Source organism: Zalophus californianus, chromosome 12 (assembly GCF_009762305.2).
Source record: "Zalophus californianus isolate mZalCal1 chromosome 12, mZalCal1.pri.v2, whole genome shotgun sequence".
Classification (NCBI taxonomy): domain Eukaryota; kingdom Metazoa; phylum Chordata; class Mammalia; order Carnivora; family Otariidae; genus Zalophus; species Zalophus californianus.
The window spans coordinates 65,598,853-65,613,170 of NC_045606.1; the positions used below are offsets into that span (position 1 = coordinate 65,598,853).

Here is a 14,318-nt window from a genome sequence, read left to right on the forward strand (position 1 = left end):
CCCAGGAAGACACATTCTTTCTTTCCTCATCACACACCCTTACATTATTCACATGAGTGTCGGACACCAGCCCCTGCGACTCCAGTCTCTGCAGACACCCATCCAAGTCTGCTAGTGGTCATTTACTCTGGGAAGGAAGCATGTCCACCCTTCCCCCGAGGGGAGAGCTGAGCCCCCCTGACATGCTGACACCAGCCATTCCCTGCCTCAACTCTTAGACCTTTGAGGTGGGCCTTCAGCTACAGGTTGCAGAAATGATTTTCACTCCCTTCTTGTGCAGGAGTCCTTCTAATATTTGACAGCGGAATGTGGGAATAGTTGGCCCACATTGTCCTGGGGCCTCAGTTGAAAGGTAGAAATAAATAGTCCATTTTTAAATATCCTCTTGTAAAATCATCCCAAATTTCTGATGAGATAGCTATAATTATTTATATTTTTTTAGATGAGGAAATTAAGTTCAGAGAGGATCAGTAAGTAAGTGGCTAAGTTAGGATTTGAACCCAGGTCTGCTTCAAAGTCCAAGATTATTTTATATAGAGAGATAATTTAGGGGCTGGAAACTCCCCTCTGGGCACTGCTTTTGACTCATGGCGTCAGTTCCATACATGGCTCTCATGCTCTCAGTTGGGTGGCCATACATCCCAATTTGTCTGGGCCAGTCTAAGTTAATGCCTATTATCCTCATATACTTACCAGTAGTGATCCCTCTTTTCTCAGGTTTGGACAACGAATTATAAGTTCACCGTAACTATTGGGAGTCAGGGGTATGGTGCAGAAGAACCAGAGGCACCAGAAGTTTCTTAGGGGGACAGACTCTTCCAGTAAGCCAGACTCTTTCAAGAGCTGGCTTTGGCCCCTGCAGGGAAGATCAGCATGAGGGGGGTGAAGTCGGTGAGGCTGCCTCTTCAGATGCGGGGATACCCTCACAGCCCTGGAGTAAGCCCAGCTGGGTGGGACATCTGGCTCAGGGAGGCTGATCTCCTCAGGAACTGGCTGTAAAGTCCACAGGGTGGGAAGGGTATGAGAAAAATACATGTCCACTGTTCATTCTAGATAACTTCTGAGTTTGTCCATTTCTTTTTTTCCCACTGTACTCTTCCAATTTAGGGCACTTTCACTAGAAGATAAACTCTTAGCTAGTCTACTTTCCTGTTTTTCCTCCCAATTCATCTTGCCATTGAAATCAGGGTGATATTTCTAAAATTCAAATATGACTGCTGCTATTTCTCAGTTTAAAACCCCTTGGCAGCTTCCTACTGCCTTCAGGATAAACTCTGAATTCCTTAATGTGGCTTCAAGGGTCCTTGAGATCTGGCTCCTATGCACCTTTCTAGATTCTTCTCATACCTTCTCCAGTTTGTGCTCTATGAACATCAATTCAGCCACACTAGACTTCTCAGAATGCTGAGCCCTCTTACTTGTGAGCCTTTGTGTGTGCTCTTTCTGCTGCTAGGACACTTCATCTGAGGACCACACTGCCTGAACTCCTTTCCTTGAGTTTGGGGAGTGCATATGCATTGATGCAGCAGCTCTGGAATTTGCTGGTCTCCATTTCCCCATAAGGCCTGAAGCCTTCTGAAGACCTGGTTCTTTCCATCCCCTTTACCTCCGTGTCATTCAGTCCTATCACAGGGCTTTGTACACAGTAGGTCCCAGGTTAGTACTTGGCGATATTTTGTTTACTTGCCACAAGCATTAAAGCCAAACAGTCAAGACATGAGACATCAGAGCTCAACATCTGTCATGGATGTCTGCTAGGCATTGTAATCATACACAGGCTGACTCCCTGCGCAAATGAAGAAATTCTATAGATAATATGTTTGAAAATAAGAATTTTTTTTAAGGAGTATGATCCATAGTAGCCCAGAAATGAATCAGCTTAATATCCAGTCATGGCTAGATGGTTTAGTAGATTATGGCTTATATTATATACTGAAAAGGATACTATAGAACACTGACAAATATAATGAATATAAAGACTCAGTAGCAATGTGGAAAAATGATTATAATTAGTGCCAATTGAAAAAAAGGAGAACGGCCTATTGCATACTTGCTACTCTTGTGACTAAATAATGTTTATGTGTGTGTGTTATGCATAGTGGGGGTGGAGTTCTGGGAAAGAGTGGAAAAACAGAGAAAAGTTCAAGATGGTGGGGATTTTTTTTTTAACCTCTCAAAATTGGTTCTAACATTGACTTCATATCTTTTTTCCCCCCAATAAGAAGAATATTAAAAGAATATTTTAAAACTATTCTGATACTCCAAAATGTTAAAATGATTCTCCCTGGGTGGTAGGATTTAGGAGAATTTTAATGATTTCTTAATAATTTCTGTATTGCTTATTTTTCCCCACTGAATATTTAACATTTATAATTAGATAAAAACAATACTGCAAATATTTACTTTCTTCCCCCTCTTGCTTTGGGCAGATATACTTGCTTCCCCATTGATCTTGGGCATGGTCATGTGACTGGCTTTGGCCAATGCACTAATGGTGGACATGATGTAGCAACTGTATTTGTGGGAGGGGGCCTTGTCCTCTTGCACTTCCACCATTACCATGAAAAGAATACTTTCTGGATAGATTGCCCAGCCAAGAAAAATGAGACACACGGAACAGACCTAGACCCAACCTTTGGCCTGGAGCCAAGACCAACAGAGTCCAGCCTAAATAGGTGATCCTAGACAACCCACAGATGTGTGAGAATGGGGATTGTTTTAAATCACTGAGACTTGAGGTGGTTTGTACAGCATTATTTTGATAATAACTTCGTGATAAATCTTCATTTTCAATGCTAACTTTCTAGGCAAAATGTTTCTCTTTTTTTCTTGTTTCATCTTCCATCTTATAAATGGTATAACACAGAAGTGGTCCAGGCTTGGAGTGACTGGATTGATTTGTAGCTTGGAGAAGCATGTTAACCTGGGGAGACCTTTTAAGAACACTGGAACCTCAAAGGCTTGAAATAGGTGACAAAATGACACTAAAACTGTAGTGATGTCCCTACCACCAACAGCATTATTAACATGTCAGTGAGATTCATGAATCCCAGCTACCATTATGCCCAATTTGGCTTCCACATCAACTCTATGTTATTGCCATTCTTGTGGTCATTTCTCAGGACTACAATTCACTGCCAAAAAGTGACAGGGGGGTGGGGTGGGGAAATACAGGTTTCCCTGGCTATCTAAACACAGAGTGTTCTGAAAGTTCTAACTAGGCCACTTTGCTTTTCTGAAAGATCTCCATTAGCCTGGTAACAGCTTTTTTTTTTTTTTTTTTTTTTTTGTAAAAGTGAACATCTTCTTTAGATTTCTTTTAGTCGGCAAGAAAAGGGGATGAATATAGGTCTTCTGTAAAAGCAAAGTGGCATTAAAACAAACTTTCAGAAACGAGGGGATACCTGTAACCCAAACCCAAACCAACAATGCCGAGCTGCAGTATCTCACTTAATTTGTTGTTGCAAATAGCAGATTAAAAAAATGTTACAGTTCAAATTCCAACTGTCAGGACTTCAGGATGGGACCAGCTGCTGGGCTGGTTTCTCAGTGGATCGATCTCTTTCTCAGAGATTTAGCACCCTGCAGAGTGAGCTGTTCTGGTGCTCTGGTGAGAGTTTGTGAGAGGCCATTCTCTCTGGGAGAAACCTAAAGTGACACCCTTCCCCTCAGCCTCTGGAGGCCCAGGTGTGGGATAAGGACAAGCCCAAGGACATGGACCGGCCTGGCTGGCCGCCACCACTGCACTGCAGGAGCTGTGTGTCAATCTACTTTTTGTCTGGTTTGAATCCAACATAGAGTCCAAAGCATGTTCACAGCCCTTAGATCATGAAACACATGGCCTTGCCTGAGATTGTTCCTACCATAACTTACAGAGTTTATGGGTAGGTGGCTTGTTCAAGATGACAATGAAAGGAAGTGATTCTTTCACCTGTTAGCTCTGTGACCTTAGGCAGTCTACTCAACTTCTCTGGGTATCTGTCTGTACAGTGAAGCTATGTTGCAATAACACCTACCTCGGAGAGGTTTGATAAATATTAAGGAAAGCAGTGCTTTGGTGTTTTTTAGCTATTTGCGCAAGACAAAACAAACAGGCCCCCTAAATCTTGGATTACAATATTTGGTACATACACAGTACAAATTCACTGAAGAAAAATAAGAGAAAATGTTACCCAGTGTTCTACAATCCAGACATACCAGTGTTAATGTACTGATCCATACCCTTCCTATTATTTTCTTTGCTTGCACACAGAGATGCACTGATATATTCACAAACCTGGTTCATACATATTATTTTATAAACTGTTTTTGCCCCCTAACAAGTTATTATTAATATATTTCTTGCTAAGGAATATGTCTACAACATGTGTATTAGTGGTAGCATATCATTTCATTTTATGGATATATTTTTACATGTCTAATCCCTGGTTTTTTAATTTTTAATTTCTTTTCTAATTTCTGCTCTTATAAGTAACTCTTTGATGAATATTCATGTACATAGATTCTTGAGCAAATGACTGATCAGTTTTAGAGGTAAACTTCCAGATGCAGAATTATTAAAACCACAAACATTTCCATGCCACTTTATATAGTCAAATTGCCTTTTAGAGAAATTCTAACAACTTAAACACTCTTGGTGGTGAAAGAATATGTCCATATTTTTGCTGAAACTAGGTCTTTATCACTTTTTAAACTTTATCTGTTTGACAGATGATGAATGATATTCCATTGTTGTTTTAATTTGTATTTCTTTGATTACTATTAAAGATGAAACAATGTTTATATTTATTAGTTATGTTCTTTATTAAATTAAAAAAATTATTATTGACATGCAGGAACTGTTGTTGGGGGATTTAAATATTGCCTTATATGTTATAAATATTGTTCTCGTTTTTCATTTGTCTTTTAACTTTATGGATTTTTTGACATTGTGTACATTTGAAAATGTTATATAATGAAATCTAGTAATATTTGGAATATTTGGAATAGTAATCTGGAATACTTAAAATAATCTTTCTCAGGAGGGCATATGGCTCTTATGTTTTCTGAGTCTTTGAAAAACTGAGAATAAGTCTCTGGGGCCCTCCTGTAAGAACAAAAATATCTTGGCAGTCTAAGCACTTTTGACACACAATCCTCAAAATCCTGTAGAGGCCATTCCACTATTTCCTAAAAGTTAGCATCGAGAGAGGTAACTCTGATGCCAAAAGGGTTTTTCCTCCTAGTAAGTATGCTGGGGTTTTTTTGTTGTTGTTGGCAGAATGACTGCAAGATTTTTCTTTATATTTGGAATTAAAAAAAAAAAAAAAGGAAGATGTGGTAAAGAGAGTCTATTTTACACTTGGACCTGGTGCTCAGTGCGGGTTTGGGACTGAAGACAAGGATTCCCTCAACTCAAGAGAATTATCTTTTATTGTTGATTTGGTCACCACTTCCTCTCTGCCTGATGTGTTCTCTTTTCTGGGTTTTCTATTCAATCTCCAGAATCCACCCTGCATGCCTCTTCTCTGAGTTCCAGAATTTCCCCAGCTGGAGGACTGCTTTGCTTATCTTCTTTTTTGCATTGCTAACTTGCTTGTCAGTGTTGCCACTGGATTTTCACATCAGTTGATTATTGTTCTTTCTCCCCAAAGTAGTCTTTCCCGATATCAGATTGCTCCTTTTTCATGGGTACAACCTCCTGTCGACTATTGTTGAGAACCTGAATTTAGTATTTTACAAAATGTCACTCTGTCTCCTACAGCAAGCATTTTTTTTTTTTCAAAAAAGCACTCTTCTTTTGAGATCATGAGCATTTTTTATGTGTCCAGATGTTTCCCTGCTTGCTCATCTTTACAAAGGGAAGTCTATATCTGTTCAGTTTTGGGACTTGGGATGGGTTCAGTTGGAGTGTTTAGGTGTATGTTCAATTTCTCTAGTCTGAGAAGAAGGGATCAAGGAAGAATTTATAATTCTGGTATAATTCCTGATTTCTCTGGATCAGAGTTTCAGGGTTCTTGGAGAGGGAGAAGGGAACCATGCCCGAGGTGGCCGTATGACAAGCTTCCCCATTGTGTTCAAGTCTCCTTTCCACCTGGCAGGGGCACTATCCCCCTTCTCTAATGGACAGGATGGTTCTTGTGATGAGCCTGTTGTGACAATGCCCTCACATTTCTTACCACATTGTTTGAAATGAATTGAGCTGAAATGGCTGTGGATGTGCCTCTTATAACAGATTTTGCTGAGGAAGGAAATGTGCACCTGTTTGGAGTTGGCATCGCATTTAGAGAGAGCAAGGGGGGACCAAACACAAAGGCTGGCACATCCGGGATAATTACTGCCAAAATTACTTACCAAAGACATCTGTGAAGCTGTGATCCATTCGGGAGAGATGCGAAAATGAGCCCCAGCTGAGTCTCCCAGCAAAATGATTCCCCTGGGCTGTGAACCTGGGTGGCACAATTTATTTGCATTATTTATACACTCAAGTAGTTTGGAGCCTCCAGATTGGGTGGTTAGGAGAGTAGATACCATGGTGTATATTCCATGCACGGAGCATCATAACAGTGATGCATTGCCACTTTTTGAGTGTTGGGGAGTGAGGGAGATCAAGTTTAGGAGCTGAATGAGATTTCTAGGCCATCGAAACTGCTAGCTAAGCTGTACAGATGCAGGTGTGTTTCCTAGCTCAGCATAAAACAAACTGCCGTGCAACCTCATGAGTGAATGATGGATGAATCAATGAATCAAAACTTTTTCTGAACTCAGAAATATGCCCTAAGTTTTGGTTTTGGAAATCACTCTCTTGAATTCTGTTATAATTCACTTTAAGAATTTGTGATCTCATGGAGCAATTTTGACTTTTCAAAGATGTTATGGTCTTTTAAAGCTCCTAATCCATATACACAAAAGCCCTGGGTGGACAATTCTAGCTGATTAACGGGAGGTGAACATGAAGGTCTCTGTGAAGCCCTATCTGGAGGTTAGGGATCACTTAATCTGCCTCTGAGGCCCATCTACACAATTCATTCACCCATGGGTGATGCATGTACTCTTCTAAATCCCTTAAGATCCTGAAAGAATCAACTGATGCCTCCCAGAGACAGAGAGGGTCGCCTCTTTCCCCTAGCCCCAAGTCCCCCAAATCATGCTGGAGGTTGGTCTAGCCTCATTTCAGTGGCTCCCTAACCTGGGCCTCTGTGACAGTTAGCACTTGGCCACATACATGGGGATGGAGGAGGCCCAGGACATCCAGGAGGGGTTGGGATGGGGCAAGTCCAAGAGGCTTCCCATGATGATCCTAGATCCTCATACCAGGATCTTTCACTTAGATCTGAGTTTGTTTATTTATTTATTTATTTATCAGTCATTTGTTCATTCATTCTTTTATTCATCCAACAAGCATTTTCAAACTGTATACCTATGCACTGCACTGGATCTGTGCATTTTCTACTCCTCTGAGAGTTTAAAGACAATTAGACTAAGTTGATTGAGGGCAGGGACTGTATCACATCTGTCCAGGACAACTCAGAGCCAAGTATAGCCTTTGGTGCATAATAGGAATAGGCATTTAGGAAATATCTGTCAAATGAATGAATGAATGAATGATTGAAATGCTTTTCAGTGTTAGGGAAAATACTGCCTAAACGTAAAAAATGATGCTACCAGAGGGTCTTGTCTGAGACCCTTTGGGTATCACCAGGCATATATTTTCAGTAGTGTGGGGGTGATCATAGGTTTCTCTTAACAGTACTGGCAGCTCAGATGTCTGTGGCGTTTGGGCATTTAGAATACAGAGCTTTTGCTTAGCTGTTTTCGGGAACTCCCAATGGCTATAACTTGGAGGTCTCCCTCAAGTCACCCAGATGTGAATCTTTAGCCCAGTTGCCTGCCGCAGGGACTCAGTCAGCACAAGCCCAGATGTCTGACCTTGTCGGGTATTGAGAAGGACATGGAGAAAGAGGAAACAAGAGCACCTCCATTTGTGTTCCTATTTGGAGAAGTGCTAGGTTTCCACTACCTTGTGCTCTCTCCTGCTGCCTTTTCTGGCATTCTCAATCAAGTTTCCAATCCCCACATAAAGGAGGCAGTAAGACAAATTCAGTTTCGCTTTTTCTAGGTTCTGCCTCCATTTTCTACAGGCTTTTTCATGTCTTTTTCTGATTTTTCATGAAAATAAACGGAAATCGGTCAACTTTAAGCTGTAGCATCAGGCACTTGCTCACTTGGATGGTCTGTTCTCTTCAATCTGGCTCAGACAAGCAAAGAGGGTCCCTATTGTGATAAGCACATTAACTCTATAATTCATACCTTCACAGAACTTCTTCTCATATGGAATTCCATCTTTTGGATCAACACCCTTTAAAAGAGAAATGATGAGATTAGCAGTTTGTTTTTAAATGTATAAGACACTTACACTGAGGCTTTCCCTAATGGCTTTAGAAGTACAAAGGCAAGTCAGTGGATAAAACCCATTAAAGTCTCTTGAGCCCTTAATTCAACGTAGCAACACTCTGTGTAAGTTGGGCTTTATGGAGCTGGGGCAGGAATAAGGAGAGATCCAGAAGCCCAACCATCTGGTCCAGAGGATGCGGGGCAGTGTCTGGAGTGCTGGCAGTGTCCCCGCGAGGGGGCGCTGTGGGCCCACTGTGTTACAGGGACACAAGGTCAGAGTGTGTTCCTCAGTCTCTGAGCTGGGGAGCTCTAAGAGCCCTGACATCTCCACTCCCTAAGGACTGATGCTTCCAGAGCAGCGATTTTCAACAGGGCTGGTTTCCCCCCACCCCTACCCCAAGGGACATTTGGCAAAGTCTAGAGACATTTTTGGTTGTGACAACAGGGGGAGGGGGAGTGACTGGCATCAAGTGGGTAGAGAGGCCAGGGATGCTGCTGCACATCCAACAATTTCCAAGGGACCTGAATTTCCAAGACTCCAGGAATTTGTTGGGATTTCTTCTATTGTTCTAATTAACTATTTACTTTCATACTTGATTTCGTATTTGTAATTTGGTATTCTTTTTCTTCAGGAGGACTCTCAAATCATATTTTAGCTCAATACCCCACAAAACGTCGGTCTGCTGCCATTGTTGTGTTTGGTTGGGCTTTATTCCCTTTCTCTTCCTGAAAGCTGCAAATCTATTGTTCAAGGAGAGCTGGAGCTCCAGCATTAAATGCCTCGAGATGTAGATAGTGGGGTAACTATAGGGTAATTTCCACCCTGCCTGACTAGCTTTATGGAATAGAAAGAAAATGGCTGCTGCGAAGAGGTGGCAGCAAGAGGTTTGCTCCAACAGCTGTCTGGGTTGCTGTAAAACTTCGCTAACAGCACCCTTCATTTAATTTCGCCTGATTCACCACAGAATAAAGGGGTTAGATGCGGGTGACTTCAAGGGCCTGTGACTAACAGACTCTCAACTCTCATTACATCCCTACCATCCATCATGTGAGATCAGAGTCTTTACCCCTCTTCCAATTTGCAGAAAAAGGGTGCTTTCATCTGTCATCTTCTTCCTTAGGACTGACTTCCTTCTTCCTTAGGACTGACTAAAGCAAATAAGCTTTTAAGGATGGCAGAATGTCAGAGAACGGACAGAGAACTAGATTTGAATCTAGTTGCTTACCCAAATGCCATTACAGTTTGAATCTTCATGTATATCCCAGTTGTCTGGCCTAAGAAGAAAACACCAATATTGGTTTTTAGCATATACTTCTTGCCCCGTGAATGTTAGGTGAATGAATGAATGAATGAATGAATGAATGAACAAGTGCTGTGTGAAGTGTCACTGATGGACAGCAGGTTCTTCAAGGAGGAGTGCCACTCATGACTGTCAATGGCACACAGAAGCCTCCACTTGGCCTCTGCCATTATCTTGGTTTTGGATATTTTCTGGGCACCATGGACTAATTCCAGTGGCCTCTATTCATGGACTGTATTGTGGAACGGAGTTGGTGAGCAGAGTGAATGAATCTGTAGCCCACTGAGGCCATTACAATTGCACTCTACATTCCCAAACATCTGGGGTTCTGAATGCTGTGGCCCTGCAGTCACGGCTAAGATGAAGGTTGGCATGTCCATTTTCTGAAGTCCGAGATGTGGCTGGCTGAACGTCAGCCTGGGACTAAAATGTGACATGCGGTCCACTCACGGGAGCCCCGTGCTCACTTCTCACTCAGTCCTGCGTGTAGACCTTGTGCAGGAGGCTGGACACAAGTCCACCATAACCTGGGGACTCGCGTGTTCCTTTCGCTAGACTGGAAGCTCCGCGAGGGGAGGCCCCACTTCCATTTTGTTAACCACTGACACGAGGCAGAGTGCTTGGCAATGAGCAAGTGCTCCATGAGCGTTTCCTGGACAAATGATGAATGAAAGCTGTTCTTTCTTCACTGAGCTTTAATTCAGTGGGGACACGGCGGTCCCTTCTCTCTTTAAGTACCAATCCCCTAGGCTGGGGTTGGAATGATGCCTCCTACCTCCTTTTTAGAAGGTAATTTCCCAAGTCAGTGATGAGAAGAGATGTACCTTCTGCCCGGGTATGCCATCTTGTTGCTGTCATTGCAGTCTCTCCCTCGCCAGTGGTAGCCCCTCAGTGTCTGGAATTGAAACGCACACACAGGAAGGGTTCATTTCCGCCCTTGTTATCCACGAGGAAGGGCAGTCAGAGCTGTCCCGGGGTACTGACGTGTGTAATTCTTAATTCCAATACAATCTAGGAACACTAGAGATTACTAAGAAAATTAAGATTAATATGCTGAGGCATGCTGTGTGAGGTAAAATGTAATGGAGTCCCAGCGCCAATGCCAGGTGGAAGTGTGTGTGCATGTGAGTGTGTGTATATGTGCTGTTGGGTGTGTGCCTGTGTGTGGGTGCACGGGAGTGTATGCATGTGAGTGTGTAGGTATGTGAGCATGTGTGCACTCACAGGTGTGGTTATGTGCATGCATGCTGTACGTACATGTGCACGTGCATATGTGCATCTGTATACGCATGCGTGTGTGTGTGTGTGTGTGTGTGTGTGTGTGTGTATACTTCCACAAATGTTCCTGAACTCTCTGAACTTTATTAGTCATCAATCTTCTTAGCCTCTAAAACAATCGGTTTATTTTGTCAAATGATTACTCATTGTACTGGATAATTTAAAAATCTCTAGCAAAACTGGCTAATTATGTGGATTTATTATATGATTGAACTGTCTTGATCCTTGATTTGAAAGAATCAAGAGTCATGATAATATCAAACAATGTTTTTATTTCCCCCATTCCCAGGTTGAATATCTGAGATCCCACCAGCTTTGGGGAGTTACATCTGCCACTTGCTTGTTTGCTTTTGCAGAGAACATCCTGACGTCTTACTGCTCTAAATCAAACATGTGCATACACATAAACACAACACACACACACTCTAAAAGTAGGTTTAAGAATTTCCAAAATAATTCTCAACACCTTCAGATAACTGAAATACCTAGCTGGGAATGGCTTCAGGAAACAAAAACAGTCTCGGCCTAAAGACCCACTCTGATGGTTATTATTATTACGACGCCAAAAAGTCCATAAAAATCATGGAATGGTGTATTATCAAATTATTAATACATTCAAATGGAATTCAGTCTTGTCTTACTAAAGGAAAGATATTTGTAGAAAGCGATACAATATTTAGTGAACATCTGGTTACTCTTAACAATACTTACTGGGAAAATGCTGTATTTGTCTGAATCTCCATCTTTGAATGGCACAGAATTTTCTATAGTTCTAGAGAAAAGAAAACAAAACAGCTGGTGAGCTACGAAAAGAAAGGAACCGTGTTTGTGAAAACAAACAGAGACATTTCAGATACAGCTATGTTGAGTATATGTGATAGGAGTCCATTCTAAAAAGGAAATGAAGCGCCTCCATGGTATGGAAGAGTGCCAGCCAAACTTTGCCAATCTCTGCTCTCCACCTAATTAGAACTATTTTCTCTCAGATATTAATCTGGCCCATATGGGGAAGTGAAATAATCACATCCACATTTTAGAGAACATAGGATATTGATGTTGAGATGCCCAGAAAAGAAGGAGACTGCATTTTTGGTCCAATGAGCTCAGCACTACAGATTGAATTTGTGCCATTTTACACATTCTGTGATGGAAGTCTTTTCTTAAAATCTACTCTTTTAAACCACTAACTCTAAGAATCTTGAGGCACTTGAGCTGGCAACGTTCACTCCCATTCATGAGCCTGGAAAACCAAAGACTCAGATGTGACTGATGACCAAGCAAATACATGCTAAAGCCACAGACCCCTCCCTCAAGAGAGGTTCTCTCCCTGTGTCCTCACTACAAAACTTCTCCCAGCTCCTGCATGGCAAACACTGCTTTCCCTCTAAGAAAATCTCTTACGAGGTAGCAGGCTAGTGCCATCATATGGCAGGGTGAGGCTATTTTCAGAGCCTAGAATGTAGAGAGTAACATGAACCTTTACAGGATTTATTAAATGGTCTTTTGAATCAAGAGCATTCCAGCAGTTGTGAGAGCCTCAAGGCAAATGGATTCAGTAAGAGCCAGCATGGAGCCTAACTGGTGTCTTGGAGCCTATCTTACTAACTCTGGGATGGTGGACCCACCAGAAGTCTAGGTCATAAGCTTCTCTGGGGATGGCCTCTCCTATAAAACTAGGTAGTTTCCCCCCACGTACATATTTGACCTCTTGGACAACCAGTGTAGTGTTCTAGGTGAGAAAAGGAGGAAAGACACACACACACACACACACACACACACACACACACACACACGCACACACACACACACACACGGGGTACAGACCCAAACAATCATATTTTCAGCCTGGAAAAGGTGCTAGGTGAAAGGCCCCACCTAGTACTCCAAAGCTATCTCCCACCCTTGCCGTCCCGAGGATGGGAGTTTGAAGGAACAATGATGGGAGTTTGTCTCTAGAACTGGAAAGTGAGTTCATTAAATTAATGAACAAATGAAGCAGATGAATTAATGAACAGATGAAGCAAATTAATAAGCCCATGAAGATCTGCTTATTTTACAGGCTCAAAGTAACTAACCCAAATTAACCCAAACCATACATTCTAGACACAGTACGGTAGATTGGTCATCCAAAGTAGCATAAACTACAATTTACATAAACTCCACAATCCCTTATTCATAGTCTCCAAACCAAAGAGTGCTAAAAACTGAGTTGTTGTTTAACTTTGCAGAAAATTCATTTGGTGGTAAAACTAGATCTGAACCAATATAAGGCAATTCATCCGCTTTACCCTACTTAGTGTGAATATTTATACATTTCACTGCTGAAATATAAATGTGTTTGATCAGAAGGTACTGAGAGTGTTAGGTGATCTATGGTCACCATATGCTGATTTCCTTAAAATCTGGAAAACTCTGAATTCCTGATCACATCTGGCTCCAAGGTTGTAGATAAGACATTGTTAATGTTTATTAACATTACTTCTGCCAAATTGTATCTAAATCTGATACTTCATGTACCTTATAGATGTCTAGTTGTATGCTGAAACATTCATTCATTCATTCATTCATTCATTCATTCATTCATTCATTCATTCCACAGCCATTTCTGGAATCCCTGCTGTGTGCCAGACACCATGTTAGATATTAGGGATGAATATAAGATACATTCCAGTGCTAGAGGAGCTTCATGGGGGCAAACAACTCATCAATAGGCAACTACAGTGCTACGGAGAAAATGCTATAAAGGGTTGTGCACCATGAGCAAAAACACTTCTAATGCTATACCGGGAAGAAGGTAACCTTAAGTTTAAATTTAAAGGATGAGAAAGCATTTTCAAGGCATGTAATTGAGTGAGGAATGTTCTAGTAGGAAAGAAAATCATGAGAAGCCTCTTAACATAGCTCTGGGTTCTGAAATTAGACTCTCTGGGTTTGCATCCCAGTCTGCTGTCTACTTGCTATATAACCTTGGGCAGATTATTTAATCTTTTGTACCTCTGCTTTCTCATTTGTAAAATGGGGCCAATATTAGTACCCACTTCCTAGGGCTGTTGTAAAGACTAAGTTGGTTCTTCCATGGGAAACATAAAGACCTGTGCCAAGCATGTGGTAAACACTCACAAAACATTAGCTCTTTCTATTATTTTGTGCAATAGTAATAGTTATTCCAAGGATGATTTCTAGGGCCGGGCAAACAGGAGTCAGGTATCTGCTCCTATGGCATTTTAGTTTCTGGAGCCATCCCAAATCCAATCCATGTACCCTCTTCAGATTTTCGGATTTCCGGGCACACAATGTTCTACCCAGTTATCTTGTTGGCCAGCACAGCTAATCACCTGCTTGGGGATGAATATAAAACATATTTCC

General features: G+C 41.7%; 1 protein-coding gene across 3 annotated transcripts in view; it reads right to left on the reverse strand.

Annotated features, from left to right (window-relative positions):
• AOAH (acyloxyacyl hydrolase) overlaps nucleotides 1–14,318 on the reverse strand; it is a 180,006-nt gene that overhangs the window by 97,567 nt on the left and 68,121 nt on the right. For 2 of the 3 annotated variants that reach the window (XM_027574367.2, XM_027574368.2), the window contains exons 7-12: nucleotides 11,664–11,724; nucleotides 10,499–10,569; nucleotides 9,600–9,648; nucleotides 8,290–8,338; nucleotides 6,334–6,428; nucleotides 694–993 (exon numbers count right to left, since the gene is read on the reverse strand). In XM_027574367.2, the coding sequence (XP_027430168.1) occupies nucleotides 694–993; nucleotides 6,334–6,428; nucleotides 8,290–8,338; nucleotides 9,600–9,648; nucleotides 10,499–10,569; nucleotides 11,664–11,724 (625 nt within the window). The remainder of the gene's footprint in view (nucleotides 1–693; nucleotides 994–6,333; nucleotides 6,429–8,289; nucleotides 8,339–9,599; nucleotides 9,649–10,498; nucleotides 10,570–11,663; nucleotides 11,725–14,318) is intronic. The other variant, XM_027574370.2, reaches the window with a different exon arrangement.